Here is a 26208-nt window from a genome sequence, read left to right as displayed (position 1 = left end):
TGTCACATTTAAAGTTAAATGATTCATATCTGCAAGATTTCCATGTAGACCTACAATGCATTCTCTGCATGCCCATTACATTTCACATGAAATCCCTGGAAAGTTTTTCATATTGTACACATTATGTAATGTGGCACCACAGCACTCCATTTTGTTATAGTAAATTCTTGCATGCATTTAGATTTCTTAGTCCCCGGTAACAAATGTGCCTGCAGACCTGAAACTCTCAGACTATACAAGTTTCGCATGAACCAAATCACAATACTTTTTTCTAAATCTCTCGGATATTCAGAGATTTTTTCCAAAGTTTGTCCAGCTGTAATCAAGAATCTTACTTAAACCCAGCCCCATATACAAATTCTTGTTTGCGCTTCTGTCTCCAGTATATAAAACTCACTGTCTCATTGTGGTGGTCATTTTGTCTCCTTCTGCACTATGAGTCACCAATTCTTTATTTTGTTTTTTAAAAGAGAATCAATATAACCTTGAAGTTCTTCAAGATTCTCAAATGTTTTGTCTTATTATTCACAGCAACTTTCATCCTGAATGAACAGAACAATTCAAACCCTGCTTTCATATTTCTAAGTTGCTTTGTCAGAAACCTCTTCCTTTTCTGTGCTGTTGGTGAGAATCAAACTTTTTCCTTCCCACAGTACAATCGCTCGTACTCTTTAGGATTTCCAGTGGTTGAGGGTATTGCAAGATCTGAGTCCTGATTAGTCCTGGGTATTCATAAACTGAATTTTCAGTAGATTTGACAGAAATGCCTCCTTAAACTTCATTGGATCATCGCCTTCCCATTCTCTCTGGAATCCCTAAAATTTTCTTATTGTTTTCCTGCCTCCTATTATTTGCATCTTTAGAATCCCTTCTCCATTTAGTAAATGATTTTGACTTTATCTGACAGCAGCGTCTCAATATCTTCCAGCAAATAAGACCTTTCCTCCAATCCACCCATTCCCTTTGAAACAGAGAGAATTGTGTTGTAAGGGAGGCTTCCTCCATGTTAATTTCTGATCCTTTGCCATCGGTCCTTTCATATTCCTTGCCAGCAGCCCTTTTCTATGATGGTGATGAACTTTTGACTTCATGTGACATTACTAAAGCTGCTTCTATTTTACCCTATTTTATCCCTGACCAAGTATTTTATTTTTATTTATTTCTTCCATTTATATACCACCCCTTTCAAACAAGACTAGGCAGGTTTACAGCAACACAAAACATTAAAATCACATAACACGAAAGTTACATGATAAAAATTTCCACAGTACCATACAATGCTGTATAAGATTTTGGATGGAAATGACATGAGAACTCTTAAGCTTTTGTTAACATTTTGCCTTCCTTATTTTTAAATCACTGCATTAATGTTCTGTGCTCCAAAAGCTACACTGTAGTACAGTTCCTGTTTAAGGTGTTACAAAAAGCAACTTGGCGCTGCAAATCTTAAAAAAAATAAAAAAAATAAATAAAATAAAAAAATTGTTGGCAGCCCTGGTTAGTTTAAACTATCACAGGCAGTGCATCCTCTGCAGAGCAGACTTCTAGTTGCCATTTTGGTCATGGCTAAGTGAATTCCTTGCAGGTTATGATACCGTATTGAGCTTGATTCAGAGTCATCAATAGATGTTATAAATGAGATTTCAAGACCATGCATGTCATCTTTAGATGATGTGGTGTTGATATCATGTACAGCATCATCTTTGGCCCCATTAAAGGTAACATGTGCAAACAATTGCTCTTCTGCAGAGGAATCCTTCCCTTTTTGTGTTCTTCCTCTGAAAATTAAATTAGTTAGCTCCTGAATTTGGTGGTATCTCTTAGGAGATAACAGATCTGTGACTCTGTAACTTAAAAATATCCCAAACTGGAGTTGCAGACAGAGACAACATCCCCAATGGCTTCAGCTTATCAGATAAGTGTAATTACACATAATAGTACCCTGTATATTTTCTGAAGGAATCCATACTGTTCAGGCAAGTGAGAAAAGTGAATAAAATAAAGTAATGGGAGGCTTTCTGCAGAGCCAGTTAATATCTCAGCACAATGGGAAGATATTCACACGGATGAGTGAAATGATGATGAATGATGATGTGCTTTTAATTGTTCTTATTCTGGTTGGTGTTGAAAGAATTTATTTTACCTAACCAAACAATTTTATGTAGGAGATATGAAATTCCAATTTCTTTCATAGCTGTATTCATTTTAATGAGCTGGTAGTTTAATAGGGTTTTGTGTCAGGCATCTTGCAAAGAGATAAGAATAAGAGACCACTAATGTTTGGTAAAGAAGAAGGCGAAAAGTCAGTGCAAAAGGAATAGTATTCAGGAAATAGAGCAGGCCAGGGGAAACGAAGGGAGGATTCTAGGAAAAGGATTGATCCAAGCAATATATTTGTGTTGGTGTTGCTCTGAAAGTGATGACAGATGTCTGGAATGCACGAAGGTTAATTCATTCAAGGCCTATTTTTGTCATGGTACATGACAGGCATGGCTTAAAAATGAAAAAATAAATAAATAAATTTCATTGGAGTTCATGACTAGTAGCCTGCTAAGTTTACATGTTCTACTTTTGACACTTTTAGAGGTGAAAGTAGCTTAAGAGTAAAAGCAGCTGTTCTTTTCTTGTTTTTCTTTTGCACATTTAATCTACTTGAGCCATGGCAGGATCCTGGTGTGAGCTCACACTTTCGTTTACTTAAATTTTAAATATGCTTACCTTGTGTGTTCAATGTTTTTCTCTTAAAGATAAGCCTGCCATTTAACACAGCTTTTGGTGCCGATACAGAGGGCTCCCGGTGGATTATAGGTTACCTTTTAGAAAAAGTGATCAGCAACCTCTCCGTATGGAGCTCAGAGCAGGACCTGGCGACCGACACAGTACAATTGTTAGTAACACTGGTTGAGCGGAGAGAAAGGTAAGCGCTAGGCACTGTTACTATTTCTGCATCTTTCAGTTGATAGGCAGAAATCAAGGGGCAACATGTTAAGAGAACCTTTTCTGCAGAGTACATGCGGGCCCTAGAAAAACAGTGGCCGAGTTAACAAAAGTACAGTGGACTATTCACAGATCTAGTGTGAGGTTTTACATTTTTTGAGCTTTAATTTATAATTCTAAGCAGAGTTTGTTAGCCAGAGAACATACAAGAGTATTTTCAAATTATAAACATGTTCTATGCTTCTGAAAGCTCACACATTATTGCCTTACTACTCAGGTTCTAGTTTGTAAGACAGCTGGGGACCAGCTGTTAAAACCAAAATTGTATTTGCCTGAGTGAAGTGTTTTCACCATTAGGAAAATGCAGTATGTTGATAGAAACGTTTTAGTTCCAGATTGATCTGGTGTCACACCATAGGAACTTATACCAGTCAAACTGCGTTAGGCTTGAATTATATTAAGTTATAAATTGAATTTAATTTCAAACAGTGTGTCTGGAGCACAGCATGTTAATAATATAGAAATGCACTGTTTTATCGTCCCATCTGTTCAGAATGTTTTTAACTTTCTTTATGTGATAAAACCTATCAACTGTTCTCCAAAAGAGAGAACATATGTATAATAGTTTGGTGTGGAAAGTCAGGTACATTATTATTTTCAGGTGCATCTCCTTTTAATGTGCTAAAGTTTATGAAGGAAGCAGTACAGTTTGTGTATTCATAAAGAAAATAAAAACAAAGCATTTATAGAGCTGCAAGTGTTTAAAATAGTTTAAAATGCTTATGTTCAATAGTGTGTAAAGAGCTTGAAATATGTTCCAAACACCTTGTGAAATGCTAAGTGGTAAAGCATAGTGAAAATCCTGCATTTTGGCCAGATACAAGTCTGATATGGAAGTAAACGTTTGTTGCCAGAATGTTTTCTCCTTTGTGTTGTAAATTCTTCATTGTGCATATTCATATTCATTGGTACATTGCTGTTTCTATATGTTTACACTAAGATTCTTGGTTTGAACCCTAAGATGTGATCAAGTCTTCAGAGTCCATGACTGTGTAATTGTGGCCATTGAGCTTTCAGAATGGTCCTTTCTGCTCTCATTTATACATTGCAGCAAGGCTTGTGATTTTCTGTGATTCTGTAGATGCAGAATTTGCTGCAGAATCTACTCATTGCTGAAGAATCCTGGCAACATTATTCTGTTAAATAGAATCTTTGCATTAATATTTTAATGAAGAAAGAGAATGTGACTGAATATGATTCAGATTAAAAGGCTTATTCTGTTCAGCCAATCAAAGCATGACAGCAGACTTTCAAATTTAAGATTGACACAAACGTACTGAGCAGATAGAGCTATCATGATCAAAAATAAGGTGGTGCAAATAAATATCTTGTCTTCTGCCAATTAAAGAAGCTGAAAACATTAATCCAATTAAATACCTGAAAGGAAATACATGAAAAGAAAGTGGAATTTGATATTGAGTAATTAATTGGTTTATTAACAATGGTACAGAACTTTAACATAGGATATAATTATTAGTCAAGCCAGTTTTCTATTAAAAAGGATTTTGTAACATAATAAATGGCAGATAAGATGGGTCATTTTGGTTTATATCTGCCTAGCAGCATTTTTATGTATTTGTATAGTATGTTAAGCAGCCTTACTCTACTGCAGGATCACTATAATTGAGATAACATTAAATTGAGATCCAAAGAGGTTTAACATCATTACACATAAACTGTAATAGCACGGGTTTTAATATCTAAAGAAACATTTTGTTTGTGTACAATGATTTCTCACTCTTTAAATGCAATACATGGGCTTATTGTACAATACAGACATACAAGTGTGTAGAGCTGTTGCAGAATTTCAGATTTTTGGCTGCAGGATTCCAAATGCCTTGCTGCAGAATCTTTTGGAGCCAGAGAAATATCTATAGTATTTGAATGTAATCTGCGTTGAAGTGCCTGAAAAAAACAGAATATAAATTACATAAATAAAATATCTTTAGACTATTGCAGAAAATTAGGGTCCTTTGCATATAAAAAGTGCTGAACAGTAAGTTTCCTTATCCTACTACAGCAGTGCTTCTCAACCCAACCCTCGGGGCACACCTAATCAATCAGGCTTTCAGGATATCCACAATGAATATGCACAAGATAGATCTGCATGCACTGCTTCCATTGTATGTAGATCTATGTCATGAATATTCATTGTGAATATCCTGAAAACCTGACTGGCTAGGTGTGCCCCGAGGACTGGGTTGAGAAGCATCGAACTACACCATTCCAGGCATGTGAGTTTATTCCCTCTACCAGCAGATGGAGACAGAAGACACATCATCTTCTGTGACATCATCACTGATTATTACCAAGGTGCAGTTCCAAACCAAATCTAGTATTCTCTGTCTTCAGCAGATGGCACAGCAGGAACTTGACTTCCAGGCTTTGGCCACTGCCCAGCCTGAAGGAGAATTTTTGGGCAATTCTACGTTTGTCAGCCTTTTCTGCTTTGTTGACAGCGAACTGATGCTTCCCAGTTAAGTGACCCCTGTGTAAGGCTCCTAGCTCCAGAGGGGATTTAGTAGAGCTTAAAGGATGGGAGCTTGTTTTTGGCTCAGGAGGAGCTTCTGTTTGCTTCCCACTCGTCCCCCCTCCTTTTCTCTCTAACTTATTAAAGCTTATAAGAAAATAAAATAGAGGTGAGGCGAACATAAGTTTCTGCTGAAACAAACAACTGGAGAAGAGAGGGTAAGTCTTCAGTGGATTGTGGGCGATAGCGGCTTTGAAGCAGGGCCAACCAGCCAATAGCCTCCTTGTCTTCAGGCCTGCAATATTTCTTCACAGCTTCTGACCATGTTGTAGTGGGATCTGGTTGACGACAGGGTTTGTGTGAGCAGGCACTTCTTTTGTGGTGCTGGCTCCTACTGTGCTATTTGCGTTAGCAACTGTGATACTTTGGGAAGAGCCTGTGAAGGCCCCTGAGTTCGGCAGCACAAATTCAGTAGTACTTGCAGTCAGACCTTAGGATCCATGCCAAGCATGTGGGTATATTCCCCCTACTAGCAGATGCAGACAGAGGACACATGTTCTGTGACATCATCACATAGTGCAACTCCAGCACAAATCCAGTATTTTCTTTCTTCTCAGATTTTTGTTTTTCTTTGGCATTTTACAACTAAAGGTGTGTGTGTGGGGGGGGCGCATCTGCCACGGGTTAGGGCTCTACTCTGGTCATTTCAGCTGCTGGATATACAGTGGCACTAAGGGCCTAGTTATCCACAGTAGTGTTTGGAGCAGAGGACTCTGAGAGAGTCCCCTCATTTTTTCTGTCCTGAAGGAAAACATGGATGTAGACAGTTGTTGGTCCTTAGAGCAATGTTTCCTAACTCTCTCCTGGAGGCACAATTAATACAGTTGGGTTTACAGGATAGCTAGAATGAATATGCATATGAGAGATCTGCAAACACTGCATATTCATTACAGATATCCTAAAAACCCAACTCACTAGGTCTGCCTCCAGGAGGGTGTTGAGAAACACTGTCTTAGAAAAAGGACAAGTGCTTTCAGAGGGTGAGAATGACTCAGTCTTCAGCCTATTTGTTAAAAAAAAAATAAAAATTGTCTTATATCTCAGGTGGTCGTGTCAGTTTTTCAGGTTATGGAGGTTCCAGTATGGGACCCTATTCTAAAAGGAATCCATGGGTCATCTAAAGCCTTCGTTCCCCTTCATTCAAAAGTGCAAGTGTATACTCCTAATGCAGTGGGAATCCCCTGGGAATAGTTCAAAGGTTTTGAGGATTGCTTCACCAAGCTGTACTCTTTCACTAGATGGCACATAATGCCTTTTTTCAAATATTTTGGGGATTCCTGCAAAACAACTATTCTAGTAATAAGGGTCACAGCCCTCAAAGATCATCAGGAGAGAAAGATTTAGGTTCTGTTGAAACATGCCTTTTAATCCATATCTTTATTAGTACAGGTCAATTTCTCTGATATCTATGTAGCTCAAGTGCTTGTGCTGGGTACAGCAGCACTTTTGAAGGGCATGAGGCAATTCGGCTGGAGTCCTGGGCTGCTCTCCTATGACCTTATTGGGATCTCTTCTAGTTCTATAGTGTTATCGATTGCAGCATGAAGGCTTTTGTGGCAGCAGCTGTTTCCTCCAAATCCTGTCTAATTAAACTTATTTTCATGTGCAAAACTTTCTTTGGTGAGGACATAAACTTGTAAAGGACCTATGGGAAGTGAACCCCAATTGTTCAGTCTGAGAAGAATAAATCAGTCCTTTTAAGGGGCTATAAGGCCAAGAGGTGAATTTTCTGGTTTGGCTCTGGCTAGCTGTTCCACCCAGTGAAGGTTGGTGGTTCCTCTCCTTAAGGTATCTGTTGATACTTGAGTTCAACAATTTTACCCGGAGTGATCCCACATATTTTCATGGATGCAATCTAATTCTTGCCACTTCAGTTCCCGATACCTGTATGGTCTCTCCATATGTGTTGCCCTTTGGGAGAGTAGCTGTTTTTACTACTCTTGAGTAGCTTCCACAGTTGCAAGCAGTGGTTCCAGTTCCATGTAAAACAAAAGGGCATGTTCCTACAGACCCATCCTCAATTTGAAAGAGGTAAACAGGCTTCACATTTCCTATCTCAGTATGGAAATGCTCTGATCTGTATTGATGACCTGTGCAGCAGCGTATTCTCTCTTTTTCGGAATCTTTCAGAGACTTGTTTCAATATTCTCATCTGGGAAGATCATCATAGTTTCTTCCATTTTGTGCATCCTGTCAAAAACTTTCAGTTCTCCCAGGACAAGCAGGACGGTTGTCACATGGGTGACATCATCAGATGGAGCCCGGCACGGAAAACCTTTTTGTCAACGTTTCTAGAAACTTTGCCTGGCACTAAGCATGCTCAGCATGCTGCTAATCACGCGTCATGCTGCTAATCATGCTAATCACGCTATTCGCTTCGTGGTCTTGGAGCTTGCGCTTCTTTGCTTTTTTGCAGTTTTTTCATCACCAGCGTTACATTGGGTCCCTCTGCACTTCTCTGGATTTTTCCCTACTGGCTTGGTAAGTTTCTCAGGTTTTCGCAGTCGATAGCTGACGGTGTCTCCCTCAGGTGGCCGCCGGCCATCAACCGCACACTGCGTTCTTTTTGCTATGGTATCATCTGGCTTTCGCCAGTGAGACTAGTGCCCCTGGACTATGTCCATCACAGACCCCCACAAGGTCTGTGTCCTCTGCCTTGGGGCATCACACAATGTCCTTGGTTGTGATCTCTGTGCCCAGATGACTCCCAAGGGCCATCAGGCACGCTTGGACGAGATGGCAAAGCTATTTGGCCCTAAACGTTTGGATCCATCGTTGTCGTCTGGGACTTCAACCTCGCTCGAGAAGGAAGTCTCAGCCTCAATCCCCTCGAGGTTGCCTCCGCTGTCACTCCTTGGTCCTGAGGTGGGGGCGGGGGACCGAGCCTGTTCGATGCCTTCCCGTTCTAGGTCAGGCTCTTCTCTGCCGCCATTGGTTCCAGGTATAGACCGAGGTGAGCATTAAGAGAAGTCAAGGAAACATCGTCACCGCTCATCTTCCTCCAAGTCAGACCCGAAGAGGTCTCGTGCGAAGGAAGTGACTCCTGGTCATTCCGAGGACTCTCAGTGCCCTCCACCGGCACCAATGGAAGGTTCAGTAACTCTCTGTGACTCGCGGGACACTCCAATTCTGCTGCCGCCTCCTCCTCAAGCCGTTTTATCCTTGGCAGCTTTTGAGGAGGAATTTGAGAGGCGCATGCGGTTGGCGGTCCGCCGGGCCCTGCAGGGCATCAAGCCTCCGGTTCCACCGGGACTGTCATCGCCGCAGGAGCCGACTCCAATGGTGCTTGCACCTCTCCTGGAGTGGCTGGATATGCTGCTTGGTGTCTTGCTGATGCAGCCGGCTCCAGTGCCCCAAGCCCCTTCGCTGCTGCCGTCACCAGTTCCTGTTCGGTGAGGGATTCATCGGATGAGGAAAGGCCATTGGGATCAGCCTGCTTCCCTTTAACTCTCCCGGGGTCATCGGGACTGATGCTCTTGGTACCATCAGTGCCCCTGGCGCTTCCGGTGCCCTCTGTTCCCTCTTCAGTTCCAACGGAGCCTGCTTAGCCAGCTGGCTGAACGCTTAGGTCACAGTTGTGTGCTCGGCCTTCACTGGGTTCATTAAAGCCATGGCGAAGTCTGTGCATTTCCAGCTGTTAACAGAGCAGGGCTCTCAGCTCAAGCTGCTGGAGATCTTGCAATTCCTGGATGCCCTGAAGGAGGTGGTGGCTGTCCCAGTCTATGACATCTTTAAGGAGGTGGTAGCATGACTCTGGGAGCACCCCATCTATGCTCCTCCAGTGAACCTCAATACAGACGCAGTTGATCTGGTCCAGCCTACCACTGGGTTTGAGCACCGACAGCTCCTGCACCAATCGGTGGTGGGGGGATCGGCCTCGAAGAAGGCGAAGAGTTTTCGCAGTCATGCCTCAGCACCCCCGGGCCGAGCACATAGGGCTATGGATGCTCTTGGACGCCGGGTGTTTCAAGGCACTATGTTAGCGGCCAGAATCGCTTGTTTCCAACTCTGTGGATCAGTTCTCCAGGAACCTCTGGAAACAGGCCCAGGAGTTGGGGGAATGCCTTCCGCAGTAAATTCAGGAGGAATTTCAGAGAGTAGTGCAGCAGGGCCTTGAGTGTGATAAACACGAGGTCCACTCTGCGTACGACATGTTCAAGACAGCCATGAGAATTGCCTCAGTGGGCATTGGGGCTTGCCTTATGGCTTGGCTGCGTGCCTCTGACCGCCTGGCAGATTTGCCTTGTACGTATTGACAGAGCAAAGAATCTTCTGAAGAAGAAGAAGACATCAAAAGCAAAGCTAAAACAAAGGAACTTTTAAGGTGGGTGGGGATTTCTCAGGCTAGAGAAGGTCAGCTTATTACACTGTCATATTGTGTAAGTGATCCTCGTCACAAGCATTTTCTGTATGATTTGAATCTATATAATACAGCTTTCACAAGATGCTGTAAGAGACAGTAATGCCCTGCCTATATTGAAGGTCTAACAATAGAAAATCAATAAACCCAAAGGTGCAGCTGAAAAACAGAATACTTCAAATTTGTAATATTCAGCTAGAAAAGAACTCTTAAGTAAACCTATCTGACAACCGTCATAAATAGCCTCAAAGAATGTATGGCTTATAATTGAAGCCTGTAATACTTAAGGCTTAATATAATCATAGGTTGCAGATGGTTTTGTGTGTGCACCTACCGGTGCGACAAGGCTGGAGCACGATCACTGTATGCTTAAAGTCACTAGTGAGTGCACTTATCTTGAAAATGCCACGTAGAAGAAGAGCTTCAGGACTGTGCAAGCTCTTCTTCTACGTGGCATTTTCAAGATAAGTGCACTCACTAGTGACTTTAAGCATACAGTGATCGTGCTCCAGCCTTGTCGCACCGGTAGGTGCACACACAAAACCATCTGCAACCTATGATTATATTAAGCCTTAAGTATTACAGGCTTCAATTATAAGCCATACATTCTTTGAGGCTATTTATGACGGTTGTCAGATAGAGCTATATTGAAGGTCTGGCATCTCTGTCTTCCAAGGATATGCAATAATAAATTAATCTTTGCCTCAACTAAATTATTTGTGGTATCTTTGTGTCCTGTAGCAGAGAAGCACCATTTGCACAGTCAGGTAATATATACATGGTGAAAACCTGTTTGGGGACAGGATTAAAGAGGTGGTGGCACAACTGAAGGACTATCATGAGACGCTTCAACAGTTGTCAGCCAGTACTTCTGACACCCAGTCTCCCAAGAAGCCCCCTAGGCAGTATCCGAGGCAGCCTTTTTACTGATTGCACAAGTACTACTCGCCGGTCCCTAGAGCCAAGACAACGGCCTCCGGCGAAACAGGGTTTTGACTGGCGGCCAAGGAGCGTGAGCCAGCTTCCTCTGCCCCTTGGTGTCGACCTCCCAGTGGGGGGTCGGCTGCAGTTATTTGCAGACCAATGGACTTCGATTACATCGGACCTCTGGGTCCTATCCATCATGCGCCAGGGGTATAGATAGCATTTCCAATGAGTTCCACCCCGCTCTTCTCCGTGTCCACGGTGGAAAGCAGTAGAGAACCTACAGATATTTTGAGTAGAACTCTCCGCCCTCTTAATGACTTGGGCAGTCAAACCAGTTCCACCAAGTCAGCAGGGTGGTGGGGTGGTGGGTTCTACTCCAGGTATTTCCAGATTCCCAAGAAAACTGGTTGCCTTTGGCCCATTCTGGACCTGAGGGCGTTGAACCAGTTTCTGGTCAGAGAAAAGTTAAAAATGGTCTCGTTGGGCTTGGCGGGAGACTGGCTTTGCTCCCTTGATCTCAAAAACGCATACGCCCATATCCACATTTCTCCGGCAGATCAAAGGTACCTGTGATTCCTGGTAGAAGGGAAACACTATCAGTCTCGGGTGCTGCCCTTTGGCCTTGCGTCCGTGCCCTGTGTTTACAACAAATGCCTGGCTGTAGTCAGCGCCTATCTTTGGAGGTGAGGGGTTCATGTCTTCCCTCACCTCGAAGATTGGCTTATCAAGAGCAACTCCAGGCATGCGTCTCAGAGTGCTCTGCGAGTTACAGTCCGAGTCTTGGAAAATTTGGGTTTTCTGATAAAACTATCCAAAATCCCATCTCCAGCTGTCGTTACAACTGGATTTCATTGGTGCACAGCTGAACACTGTCCAGAAGAAGGTTTTCTTCCTCAAGACAGGGCGGAGACCCTCATTGCTTTCTCTCGGGTAGTCTCCAGTTGCTCCCATGTCTCAGTGCACCAGTTTCTCCAACTGCTGGGGGTCATATGGTGGCGACAATGCACATATGCTATTTGCTCGACTTCACATGTGCAGGGCTCAGTGGACATTACGCTCCCAGTGGTGTCAAGCCACCCAGGATCTACAGGCTCGTGTCCTGATCGCCACTCCCCTTCAGCAATCCCTTTTGTGGTGGGCAACCCCAACAAATCTGGAAAAGGGGATACCCTTCTGGAACCCGAGCCCCAGATTGTCCTCACCACGGATGCATCCCATATGGGTTGGAGAGTCCATGTTGCAGGACTCCACACTCACGGTCTTTGGTCCTTGCAGGAGACACAGTCCCAGATCAACTTCCTGGAATACTGATGATCTGGAATGCCCTGCATGCTCACCAGGATGAACTGGCTCTGCACACTCTGGATTGTAAAAGGGCTCTGGCCTTTTACTTGGAGTGGATGGCACCTCACCGCCTATCCACTTAGCTTTTTGTCTCCTTCGACAAAAACAGATTGGGGGTCGCTGTATCTAAGCAGACCTTCTTCCATGGACTTGCAGAGACTGTATTTCCTTCTGCTGTGCTCAGGCGGGCTTACAACTTGAAGGTCATGTCAAGGCTCATTCCGTGCAAACCATGTCAGTCTCGGTGGCTCACTTACGTGCAGTCCTCATTCACGAGATTTGCAAAGCAGCGACCTGGAGTTCCCTCCACATGTTCATCTTGTATTATTGCCTGGATAAGGATGGCTGGCGGGACAGTTGTTTCGGACAGTCTGTCTTCCATAATCTCTTTCAGCCATGAAAACCCAACTCTCCCTCTGTGGGCCCTATCCTTGGGTGCAGACCTGCTCCTCTGGTTATTGCAGTTCTAGTTGTTGTGCATGTTGGCACCTGTTCTCTGCTGCACACATTGGAAGTGGCCTGGAGCTACATAATCACCCATGTGTGAGGACTACCATCCTGCTTGTACTTGGAGAAAGCAGAGTTGCTTACCTGTAACAGATGTTCTCAAAGGACCACAGGATGTTAGTCCTCATGAAACCCGCCCGCCCACCCCACAGAATTGGGTTTCTCTCGATTTGTTCTATTTTTTCGCAAACTCTGTTATAAAACTGAAGGAGGGACCCTGCGTGAACACGTGGTTAGTGGCATGCTCAGTGTGCCAGTCAAAGTTTCTAGAAAACAAAAGTTTTCTGTGTCGGGCTCCATCTGATGATGTCACCCATGTGTGAGGACTATCATCCTGCTGTCCTTGGCGAATACCTGTTACAGGTAAGCAGCTCTACTTTATGGGCTCTCCTATTTTTATCTTGCTACTGTTCCAAGAACCTTTCCATGGTCATGATAGTGATAGCTTTCTTAGGAAAGGAATGGATTATGATTTGTTCATACTTCCGCAAATGCTTAACAGGACCAAGTCCCATCAGGAAGGCCTTTATGGTATCCAGCAGTGTTGTGCAAGTTTAGAAGGCATGGGCTGGTGTAGTCAGTTGTGTAAAAAAAAAAAAAAAAAATTGGTGATTTTGTCATAATTACACAACACACTTATTTACAAGTATAGAAGTTTTACTTATAAGACAGAATAAGCAATAAAGGCATACAAGATTAGAGATTGCATTAAAGAATATATACATAAAATACTTTTCTCAAAGTTCCCAATGTGATGTATTTTTGGAAATTCTGGGAACACATGTTGGGAAATCAGAACAATTCATCGGTCTTTTCATTAGCCACTGGTAATGTTCCAAAGCTTTTTTTCCGAGCTGTTCTTCTCTGATTTCACTTAGTTTGCAGTAGGTATTTTAAAGTTAATTCTTCTGACCTTTGAACTAGTTGCTCTTGTGGGCCACTCCCCAACTGTCTGTTATCATATCAGCAACAAGCAATTGGGTATGGCCAAGAGGCCACTGTCCTGTTTTCCTCCGATATCTGCAGTCAGTCTTCTGAGTAACTGTTCTCTAGTATATCTGATCTCAGGACTTATTTTTTGTTACAAGCAGGCTAAGAAAAATGCATATTATTCTCAGAACTTATAGGCCTTATATCAAATAATTACCCTAATAATATCAGGGATTTCTCTGCTTTATTCCTTTCTATCGCGGTACAATATTCTTCCGCAAGCTAACTCCTGCTTAAAATAATTTCCCACAGCTGGGTAATCATTTTTTTCGACAGCAAGTTATTCCTTCCCAAGCTGTGTATTTATTGTTCTTCACCTTATTTTTATTTTTATTTATTTTATTTAAAATTTTTATATACCGGCATTCATGTTGCAAACACATCATGCCGGTTTACATATAACAGGGGTGTACAATGAACAGTTGAATAACCTATTAGTGTAGAAGGAAGCAGTTACAAATAACAAGGTAATAGAACTGGGAGAAGAGAAGAAAAGGGAGAGAATTAGGTATAGGTATTTACATTAGTAATAACATTTTTACATGTGGAAGTGGTAGATCTGGCTGAATAGAATTAATCGGTGTCCGGGAACACTTTTTTAAATAGCCAGGTCTTAAGTCTCTTCCTGAAGGTTGGGAGGCTGGGCTCCTGTCTTAGGTCTGGTGGGATGGAGTTCCACAGAAGGGGGCCGGCTGTTGAAAAGGCCTGATCTCTCAAGGTAATGTGTCTGGTAGTTTTGGCTGGGGGCACTTGAAGAGATCCTCTGAGTGCGTCTCTTGTTGGTCTGGAGGAGTTATAAATTTGGAATGGGACTTGTAAGTCGAGTGGGGTGTATTGATGGATGGTTTTGTATATTATGGAAAGAGATTTGTAGAGGATTCTAAAGTGAACAGGCAACCAGTGGAGATCTTTTAGGATTGGAGATATATGATCCCTCCTTCTGGAATTTGTCAGTAATCTTGCCGCAGCGTTTTGTAACATCTGAAGGGGTTTAGTGTAGGAGGAAGGAAGGCCTAGAAGGATAGCGTTACAGTAATCGATCTTAGAAAAAATGATAGCTTGTAGAATGGTTCTGAAATCCTGAGTGTGGAAGAGTGGTCTAATTCTTTTTAGAACTTGGAGTTTGTGGAAACAGTCCTTGGTGGTTCTGTTGATGGAAGCTTTGAGGTTCATCCGGTTATCAATTAATACTCCTAGATCTCTCACCTGTGTAGTAGTTGGGATAGTTGGAGGATTAGAGATGGAAAAGTTATCTGGGGAGATGAGTAGCAGTTCTGTTTTAGAGGAGTTTAAAAATAGGTTTAGGTTAGACAGGAGATGTTTAATTTCGAAGAGACAATTTTCCCAGTGAACCAGTGTTTTTGTGTAAGATTCTTTAATGGGTATCACGATCTGGATGTCGTCGGCGTAGAGGAAATGTTTGAGGTTAAGGTTGGAGAGGAGTTGGCAGATTGGTAAAAGATAAATGTTAAAGAGTGTAGGTGACAGTGAGGAGCCCTGAGGGACTCCTATGGATGCGTCCATTCTTGAAGATTCTTTGTTCTGTATCTTAACCTTGAAGCCTCTGTTGGATAGAAAAGATTTAAACCATGAGAGTGCGGTGCCTGAGATACCTATAGAAGCCAGAATGAATGGTTTAAAACTCCAACCTTGAATGTTGGAGTTTTAAAATAAATGCCTGGAATTTCTCTTTGATGCCAAAGTAGGCCTAACCTATCTTACTCAGGAAAGAGTGGCCATGATTGTGAGGCGGGTAGAGAAATTTCTTGCAGAGGGCTTCTAGAGATGAGAATTATCTACAGCTTCTGGGTTTCATGTCAGCCTCCTTAGATTTGGTTCAGTGGACCAAGGCCCATATGTGACCTTTGCTGTTTTTCCATCTGTCTTGCTGGTTACCTTAATCTCAAGACTCTCATGGGAACTGATGCCTCTGAACTTGCTGAAGAGAATAAGGCAAAAAAATCCTCAGTGGGTGCTACTTAAAACATATGCAAGATTGTTGGATTGAGGAATCCACTACCAGAATCAGGTTGTTTAGGGGGCTCTGGACACATCAACATGCTGGAAACCAGGGCCTTCATACTGGTTTTTCTGCATTTCCTTCTCTGCATCTCCTGTTTTTGGTGAGGAAAATGAAAGTCTGAGTTCTCTCTTAACAATGCCATGGGAGTGGCTTATGTAAAGATAGACAACCTGAATCGAGGGGTCTCCAAAGAAACAAGCCTTCTAGTTTTCAATGGGCGGAGCTGAATCTTCTGCAATTCTCATGACTTATATTGCAGGACTAGGAAATATCCAGTCCATCTCTCTCTCTCCAGAGAAGTGTTGGTTCCCAGAAAGTGGAAGCTCAGCTAGAAGACCTTTTAGAAGATAGTGGATTGATGGGAACCTCCACACATGGTCCTAATGTCAACTTGCAAGAATGCCAAGGCCCTCTGGTTCTTCAATTGTCACTGGAAGTATGATTCCAAAAGGACAGCATTCTGGTCCAGCTGTGGTAAGAGGGAGAGTTGTTTTATATATTTATTTATTTTATTTTATTTGTACATTTTTATATACCAAAGTTTAGCTAGCTGCCTTCACTCCGGTTTACATTTGAAACAACATATTACATTTGTAGAGGTAAAACAGATAAAACATGAAAGTAAACTGGTCTATCTATACGCTTTGCGTTACATAAAATGGTATAACTTATATTACAGCATGATATGAACACGTATACAACAGCAAGATCTGATAAATAACCGATGGGGGCATAATATGGCTTAGGGTAAAACCACAGAGGTTTATGTGTTCATTTTATCAGTTTATCCTATTGTCAAGTTAGGTCCGTCGTTGGTGGGGATGTGTTTGTCAGTCCGTTATAGGGATTAGATATTTGTAATGGCATGGTTTAAATAAATATGTATAAAGTTCAATTGTCTGTAACAGAATGGGTGATACTTGTTGTATGTGGTGATTAGTGTGGTATGGGCGATTAGCCGATTCCATCTTTGAAGGCTTGTCTGAAGAGCCATGTTTTGAGATCTTTTTTAAATGTTTTTGTGTTTTGTGTGTTTCCTCCCTGGCTTCTGAGACGGGAGGACCTTGATAAAGATAGTGACACAATTTTCGCAGATAAATTCAATAGCTTCAGATTGTCTAGGAAGACCTTAGTGTGCAACTGTTGTAAGACCTCAAATTGATTCTCCAGTATAATTCCTAAGGGATTAAGGACTCCTAAATCAGGGTCCAATTTTCATGGAGGCTTCAGCTTCATTTATTTTATAACCTAGTTTTTGAAGGGTTGCAATTACTTGGTGTCTTATATTTCCTCTCAATAACATTTACCCTGTTGAAGACCTGTAAGAATGCTGTTTCGCTTGCATATGTTTGAGTCTAACATCTATTTGGTGCATGGTGTACGGAGTGGTCTGTATCACTGTCACGATAAGATATCTCCAATATTTTGGCTTTCTTTCAAAAAGAGCTGTGTTCAAGTTTCATCCCAAATTTCTCTGAAGTTTCAATTGGCTGCTATCGTCTGTTTTAGAGGGACAATTCAGGGGGTTTCACAATTTTGCCCAGAATTTTCTCATTATACTCCAAGGAGTGTAACATCTTAAATTTCCTTTTAGGTCCTTGGTTCCTCAATAGGACCTTAAATTGATTCACAGAGTTTTAGTGGATATATACCTTGCCTCCTTATACATTAGCATTATGCCGATCACAAAGGGGAAAAAATGGGGAGGAGGGGGAGGCAAATATAGTCATCCGAAGGAAATCTATGCTTGAGAGAACCCAAATGAATGATTGGAATTAATCGCAGACCTTTCATACTATTACTGGTGTTTTAAGCCAAGTGATTCAAAGAGAAAAAATACTGTATTTAACAGTGTTTCTTTATAATATTTATTGCTCAAAATGTTTCTGATAGCCATTTGTTCAACCTTGAGTTTCAGAAATCCTTCCCTGGTTTTCTCATTGTTTTCAGTATGTTGTAGACCAGTTCATTATAGCCTTCATGAACCCTTTTATGTGCACATAGGAGGCTAGGGTATAGATAGTTTTTTGTTACCTGTTTTAATTATCAGCAATACTAGCAACATTATGTAAATTCTGTTCTTATGGTTTACGTATTTTTACCTAAATTGGTTTCTGTGTTCCACTTAAATCGGACACCATCTCTGCTAGTGTTCAGGAATGTCACTCCAGTCATTGGATGTCCATCAGGTTTTTTCAGAAATCTGAGATTGTTTTAATTGCAGGCCTTGATAAGGGTGATACTTCTTCTAAAGTCTCTTTAGATAGGTGGTTAAAAAAAAATGTGATCCAGCTAATTTATTGAAAGGTCAGCTGCCTCCAGAGGTCCTTTGGGCACACTCAGCAAAAGCTCAGATTTCTTCTTAGGTGGAACTTCTGCTTTTGCCCTGTCAAGTGGTCACTTGGACTTGCATAGATTCTTTCATTAATCATTTCATTCTGTATGTTTATGTAAAGAAGAGGCAGCCTTTGGAGGTTGTGTTCTCATGGTGGCCCTAACTTTCTCCCTCCTGGATTGGACTACTGTAGCAGGATGATAAGCAAGGAGAAATTTAGTCTTATCTGATAATTTCCTTTCCTTGAATCCTGCTAAACTAGCCCAGAGCCCTCCTGAGAAGTTAGACCTGCAGAGTATTTGAAGCGGCATATCTTGGTTTACAGAGATTAAGAAGCAGTTGGAGGTTTAATATTTGCTTTCTCTTTTTTTATTTTTTCCTCTTCATTAATCCAAAAACGTTTGGAAGGATCATTTCTTTGGAGAAGCCTTTAAATGTTTTAAATTATGTATATATTATTTGTTTACATCAGTTATTAGGTTTTTCTTCCATGGCTTTGACATAAGAATACTGGCTTCATGTTGGAGCTGTACTATGGTAACAAGCAGTGATTTATGTCACATAAAGGTGTCCTCTGTCTCCATCTGCTAGTAGAGGGAGAAAAAATGTGTGGATTGGTGTAACTGGATTCAAGGAAAGGAAATTATAAGATAAGACTAAATTTCTTCATATCACACAAATATGAGGGTTGGACTAATGGTAACTGGTACAGTATTATAATTTCACATCTTTAGATTTAATTTTTTTATTTTTATATTCTGCTTTTCAGCACTTCAAAGCAGAGTACATTCAGGTACTGAGGTATCTTAAAGTAGAATGTGATTAGTTCATAAACTTTCAATCTGTGCCCCTGAACACAGAAAGCCATTTTAAAGGGGAAAGAAACTTGCTATTTTTTTGTATTTTCTGTATGGAAAAATCACCCTATTTCAGATAAAGCTGTAGTTTTCAAAACAAAAAAATCATGAAGGTAAATAATTTGAGTGAGTGAATTCTGTTGTAGGGACAGTGTTGCTGGACAAATCCATAGTGTGAGATTGCTGGGCGTCCTCGCATACAAAGCATATAGAAATTAGTTCTTACCTGATAATTTCCTTTCTTCAAGTCCAGTCCAGATGAATGGGTTATGCTCACCGACAAGAAGATGGAAACAAAGAATACATTTGCTGATGTCACCCCTTATTTGCATCCATGCTGATCTCAACCTGCTATTATTTCTAGCAAGCTAACTGTAGACAATGTCAATTCGAACCAATCAGCATTATTTATTCATTTATTTGTTTACTTTAATTATTTTTCTTAGTATCCATATAAACTGCCAGTGGACTTCCTGAAGAATGAGGAAGTAAGAGAATCAAAGGATTCATTATCAAATATGAAATCATATGCATAGAAACAGAAATTCACATTTCTGTAATCACATTTCAAATTGAGATTGAATGGATATTCTGTAGGTGTGCCTACAACAACTCCAGTTGGCAGCACAGGAAGGGTCCTGGGTTGGTCTGACTGGACTCAAAGAAAAGAAATTATCAGGTAAGAACTAACTTCTCCTTCCTCTTCATCTAGTCAGACCAGTCCAGATAAATGGGATGTACCCAGCCTACTCCTGAATAGGGTAGAATGGTGCCAAAGTCACTCTCCACACCTCAGAGATGTGTCCCCTTTCAGATTGATATATAAGCAGAAATGCTTAGAAAGGAATGTAACGAAGCTAAGTCATTGCCTTACAAATCTCCACATTACAAATCTCTAAGGCAATACAAACCTCAGATTTGCTCAAGAAGTAGCTTGAGCTGTCATGGAGAAACATTTACCTGTTTGGAAGGGAACTATTAACCTCTTTAATCCAACTCACTATCATAGCTCTAGGTACTGCCTCACCCTTCCTCCCTCCACTATATTGCACAAAAAAATGATTGGAACTCCTGAGAGTCTTAGTAACCTTGGGAGAATGCAAAAGAAGTCCTCTCACATCTATGATGTAAAGCAGACTGTACTCTGTCAAGTTTTCATGACTGCTGAACTAAAGCAAACAAATCTCCTGATCCAAAAGAGAGGCTGAGACCACTTTTGGCAGAAACGAAGGAACTGTCTTAATAAACAGGCAGAGAGTGCCTGTTTATTAAGACAGTTCCTTCGTTTCTGCCAAAAGATGCCTGTAACGCAGAAATATTCCAGTCTGAGCAATAGCCACTAGCAAAAACACAATTCTCTTACAACCTTTGGATATCTTTCAAGATTTTCACCAATAGAAGGTACCCTCTGCAGGAAGGTTCAATACATTTGACTTGGAAACAGAGTCTGCTACCTAGTGCTCTCAATTATAATTGCCGCCTAGCTGATACAAAGATGCCTTGCTCCTGGTGGCTGCATGCACTGTGGAAGACCAGCTCCAGCAACTACACCACCATGAGTCCCCCTGCCACCCCCCCCCCCCCCCCCCCAACACACACACACTTGAAGCGTCATAGTATTATCCATGGAGGCTTGTTTTAGCAGAGCCTCAGTCGTTCCATCCTGTGCTTTCTTAGCACTGCATCTCTGTCCAATAGAATGGCAGTATACTTAACAACTGCACACACCGACACATGCATGAACACAAACTGTAAATAAATCCCATGCTGCTATTGTGCATTAATAAGTAGTGGCTATTTCTTAAGTCTACTTGGTTAATAGTTTATTGATTTCTCTTCCAGGAACTTGTCTAAACCTTTTTTAAACTCAGCTATGCTAACTGCCTTAACAAATCCTCCAGTAATGAATTCCAGAGCTTAATTGTGCATTAAGAGAAAAAAGAATTTTCTCTAATTTGTTTTCAATGTGCTACTTTTTAACTTAATGGAGTACCTCCTAGTCTTTATATTTTTTGAAAGAGTAAATACTGATTTACATTCACCCGTTCTATTCCACTCATGATTTTATAGACCTCTATCCCAAACTCTTTAGTCTTTCTTTATACTTGAGCTGTTCCATCCCCTTTATCATTTAGGTTACCCTTTTCTATACCTTTTCCAATGCAATTATATCTTTTCTGACATGCAGCGACCAGAGCTGCACACAGCACTCCAGGAGCAGCCTCATCATAGTGTAATACAGAGGCATTATGACATTCTCGGACTCTCCATTCCTTTCATAACATTCTGTTTGACGTATTGTCCGCCGCCACGCACTGAACCAAGAATTTTAAAGTATTGTTCACTATGACGCTTAGGTCCTTTTCCTGGGCAGTAATTCTAATATGAAACCTAACATTGTGTAACTTCAGTGTGGATTACTTTTCCCCATGTGCATCACTTTGCACTTGTCTTCCAGTCTCAGATGATCCTCCTGCAATTCTTCACAATCTGCTTGGGATTTAACAACTCAGAATAATTTTGTATTGTCTGCAAATTTGATCACTTCACTCATTGTTCCCCTTTCCACATCATTCATAGATATATAAAAAAGCACCAGTTCCAGTACCGATCCCTGATGCACTCCACTGTTTAACCTTCTCCACTGAGAAAACTGACATTCAGTCCTCCTCTCTCCTTCCTCTCTTCTTGCCTCACCGGCTGATGCTATACTGTGTGCTCGCTACAGCGCATGGTGGACGTGCGTCCATATCCCTGATGCAAAACGGGGGTTGGCGCATCCTATGACGCGTGTAGGTAAAAGCGCTCATCACATGCAAATGCATGTTGATGAGGCTATTATCGATTTTCCCCTCCATGCAAAAAAAAAAAAAAAGTGCACCTCCAGCGCATATTTTTACTCTCAAAAATTAATGCTAGCTCTGGAGCTGGTGTTGTCTTGAGGAGCCCAAAGAGTAGTATTTTCTGCTCTTCTATACATCCTCCAACTTAATATTGTGGAGATATTAAGTCAGAGAGAAGAAAAAAAAAAGCTAGAAATGTCCCCCCTTCCCCCCCCAAAATTACAAAAAAAACCCCCCCAAATAAAGTGTGCTGGTGGTCAGGTTAGGAAAAGGGGACGCTCAATTAACGAGCATCCATTTTCCTAACCTGTGGCTGTGCACAGGTTAGGAAAATGGATGCTCTAAAATTAAGCATCTGTTTTCCTAAGTGACTGACAGCCACCCCTCCCGGGTGCCTGCTGCCGAGGAAGTGCTAGGGGCATGCACTTTCTTCTAGCGTCTCCTCTTTACCGTGGCAGCATGTAGCATTGGGTGCCCCGGAGAGGTAGATTGGCGCACGTTAAGAGAGCCGGAGCTCAATCAAGAGTGCCCCTTTAACGCGTGCCAATATTGCATGGGCCCATCAGTTGTAATCTGTTTTCTCTCTCTTTTTTTTTTAAACTTTGAGACTCTATTGTATCTCACTTCTGCCACTGAGCTCAGGGGTGCCAGTCATGAGTCATTTCCAAGCCCAGAGAGGACTGCATCCATAGCTGAGGGACACACACAGTATTATCTTCCCAGCATGGGTCTCCTGCAGGGAGTCTTCATCTTGGTTGAGAGCCCATTCACTTGAACCCCTTTTTTTTTCCAAGATCCCAAGGGATCCAAACCTTAGAGCAGGGGGGGAGTAAATCTTTTGAGCTGCAGTCCTATTCCATTCAGGAAATTGGTTGGGGCCTCCCAAGTTGGGTTATTAGAGACCTTTGTTTTCAGTTTTTATTTATTTTGCATGAGAATTTCAATGCTATAACAATAATGAGTGGAAAAATTACTTTCCGCTGACTTGTCATTTTTCCCACTGATTTTTTTGTTGTAATATTGAAATTCTCAGTGAAAATAAAATAACTGAAAACAAAGGTTCCTAGTTATTATGGAGGTAATGTTATCTGCATAAATGTAACATACTATCATAGCAATTTTCAAAAGCCATTTACTCCAGAAAACCCCCAATTTTAAGCATACAAATGCTTTTAAAAACAGGCCCTAAATGTATATGTGTTTGTGTGTATGTGTGTGTGTGTATATATATATATATATATATATATATATATATATATATATACACTAGTGATGTGCAATGTGGTGTGTTTTTTGTGCCGTTTGTTTTGGGGGTTTTTTTTTTCTTGATTACTTTTTTAAAATGGTTTGTTAGGTTTTGTTTTTTGTTTTTCTCTAATTTGGTGGTTAGTGCACACTAACACGAAATAGAAAAAAACAGTTAAATTTTTTTTTTTCATTTCATAGTTCCAACAAAATGAAACATGCATATCTCTAATATATATACACATACAACCATCCATACATATGTATGGATGGTTGTATGTGTATATATATTAGTTGTATGTGTATATATATTACACACCAATATATATATTAAACACCAATAGCTATTCTCCCTCTCCATGGCTTGTTTCGCATTAATAGTTTTGTAATGTTCTTGTAATGTTCTTGTTCCCAGTTATGTTATCCAAGTTGTTCTTTCCCTGTTCTCTGTAAGACACATGTTGTCATTGTTTAATATTTATATCTGTTGCAATGTAAACCGGAGTGATAAGTAACTCTGTTACCTGAACTTCGGTATAGAAAAAGTTATAAATAAATAAATAAATAAATAAATAAAAATATGTGAAGAGTATTCACCAGACAGCCACACTGCCAACCAGTGGCTCAAAGCTCCCATTTAGTTTCTCTTCAAGTTGGTGAAAGGAGTAAGTTCACATATAAAACACACATGGGCACCGAGGTAGACACACTACACACAGTTAGACATAGAGACCTCACACAGACATAGTTACTCCATACACAGAGAGACAGACACCCCAAACCCAGACTCAAACATCTCACAGAGAAACAGAAACCCTACACCCAAGCAGGCACAGAGACACAGACATATCAAACCTAGACATAGAAACACAGACAGATGCACCACCCCCAGACAGAAGATAGACACACTATAGATGGAACCACATCACACATGGACAAAGCACACCAGAGACAGGCTACACACCACATTGGAAAATATTTCAAAAGGTTTTTAGGAGCTGAATAAAATTCCATCCCAACCTGCCCTACTTACTTACTTACTTATTTAATTATTTATTTATTTAGCTTGATGCTTTATTTTCATTTGTTTTTCCTACTTTTCTTTTTGTATTTTTTTTGTTTGCTCATACTTTTTTTATTTTCTCATGTTTTTATTTGCTTATTTTAACTTTTTTATACTTTTTGTCTTTATCCTCCCTTCCCACCTTCTCCTTCTTTGCCGTTGCCTTGTCCTCTGCGCGGGTAACAACTGTGATTTCTCTCCAAGGGTAGGGACCTGGTGGCAGCAGCAGGAATTCCTCCCAGGCTGAGGCCTGAAGGTTGCAGGTCTTCCTCGGTTGTGGAACACTGTAGTGGCTCCTCCTATATCCAGTTCTGTTGTAGTAAGCAGGTCCCCATTGGGCCCATACAGTAGAAGTAGTTCTTCTCCCTGGCCCACTAAAAGATACATATGGCTAAGCCATGGGATGCTTACAATGATCTAACATCATTGTCAGCATAAATCATTATTTTTAATTAGTTCTTGACTCTCTATTTTTGCATGCTTACAATGATGTCAGTACATTCTGGCAGCCCCCTACCTGCTGAGCTTGCAATGCCTCCATGGCACCAAGACTCATTTTTTCTTCCTTTATTGGGCCCCCTTCAGGATTGTTCAAGCCCCTCCTAGGTGGCCCATCCCCCAGTGAGCTCACTCCTGGCTTAGAGAGAGGAACAAAGGTGGGGGAGAAGCTAAACTGAAGCCTCTTGAGTCCAGTCAAAACTGGAAGTTCCCTGGAAACTGAAGTGCTCCCTCCTCCAGAAGGCTTTCACTGCAGGAGCCGCCTATACATAGTCCAAAAACCAAGTCATGAGGTCTAACCAAGCCCCAGCATACAGCATGGGGTATGCCTTGCCTACCATCTGCTGGAAACTGAGAATACTGTCAGGCTAAGGTCAGCATGGATGCATATAAGGGGTTACGTCAGCAAACTTGTTGGCCTCTATCTCCTTCTGCTGGTTAGTAAGAATAAACCATTTGTCTGGACTGGTTTGAGTGGATGAAGAGGAATACTCTTTTGCTGTATCCCCATGTATAAAGCATGTTTTGTGGCAATGATATATGCCTGTAAATTCTTATTTTTGCATATATACCCTTCCCTTATACATTAGAATTGTGCAGTTCCCAAAGGGAAACCAAATGGAGGAGGAAAATATAATCTAAGTGACCTTGGGGTTCTGGTGCACTTTTATGACCATGAGACACTTAAAGAACCAGGGCCTTCCCTAGAGTGTCTCTCTCTCTCTTGATGACTAAGTAGTAATGTCTACTGTCTTCACGTAGTGCTCAATTCCAAACAGTCTCTTCATCAGCCTGTAAGGGTAGCACAGTATCCTTAGGAACTAAGAGAGGACCTGTAAGAGTACAGTCATGTAAAAGTCACTAGTTCAACTTTCCAGTTGTTCAGCAAACAGGTTTCAAAGAAAAAACCCCACATCTTTAATTAATTGGTATCAGCTTTAGTTGGCTAGAAATCAGAGCTGAACTTGTGCAATTCAAACTTCCTCAGTCCACCTTCCCAATTGCTCATAAGCCGTTTCAACTGGAAGAAACATAGTTCTAATAGCTTTAGGTTGTCAAATGTCCCAGCTAGGCTTGTAACAGTGCAAAACTCCATAGCCCAATTTTCCATTGTTCAAAAACAGTTTGACTAAAAAAAAACAAAACCAGTTCTAGTTAGCTTTCAACTGCTATAGATTGTCTGGCATCAGAGCACTATTTATAGCAATGCAGATTTTCACAGTTCAGCATTTTCGTTGTTCAAAAACAGTTTTACATAAAAGAAATATAGCTCTAATTTGTAACCAATTCAAATTTTGACTTAGCTCTAGCCCAAAATTTCCATGGGGAATCTTTGGTTCTTTCTCTTCTTGCTCCTCCACTTTCATGGCTGGAGTGTTAAGTCTTTGTCTGCTCTGGAGCTTTCCTCCCTTAACCAGTGCAACACTACCCCTCTTATTTCTGCTACTAGCCTATGGGGGTTGCAGTCTGGACCCCACCATGTCCCTGCTCTTCTTTGCTCATATTACCCTAGAAGCTGGCAAGTAGGAGGCCTGGGGAATGTAGTCCAGGGTGGCGGCCATCTTAACTTCAGCCATATAGCTCTTGTCCTGAGGATTTTAAGGAACTGCCTTTTCATACAGGGACTATTAAGGCTTCTGATAAATCATCACAATAGTAAGATAGAAAGAAATCTACACTTGATAAATT

The 26208-nt window shown here is 41.3% G+C and overlaps 1 protein-coding gene across 6 annotated transcripts in view; it reads left to right on the top strand.

Moving 5' to 3' along the window:
- XPO4 (exportin 4) overlaps window positions 1–26208 on the top strand; it is a 340414-nt gene that overhangs the window by 225088 nt on the left and 89118 nt on the right. For all 6 annotated transcript variants that reach the window (XM_029602525.1, XM_029602521.1, XM_029602524.1 and 3 more), the window contains one exon: window positions 2748–2917. In XM_029602525.1, the coding sequence (XP_029458385.1) occupies window positions 2748–2917 (170 nt within the window). The remainder of the gene's footprint in view (window positions 1–2747; window positions 2918–26208) is intronic.

Source organism: Rhinatrema bivittatum, chromosome 5, assembly GCF_901001135.1.
Source record: "Rhinatrema bivittatum chromosome 5, aRhiBiv1.1, whole genome shotgun sequence".
NCBI lineage: Eukaryota > Metazoa > Chordata > Amphibia > Gymnophiona > Rhinatrematidae > Rhinatrema > Rhinatrema bivittatum.
This window is presented reverse-complemented; position numbering and strand designations above follow the sequence as displayed.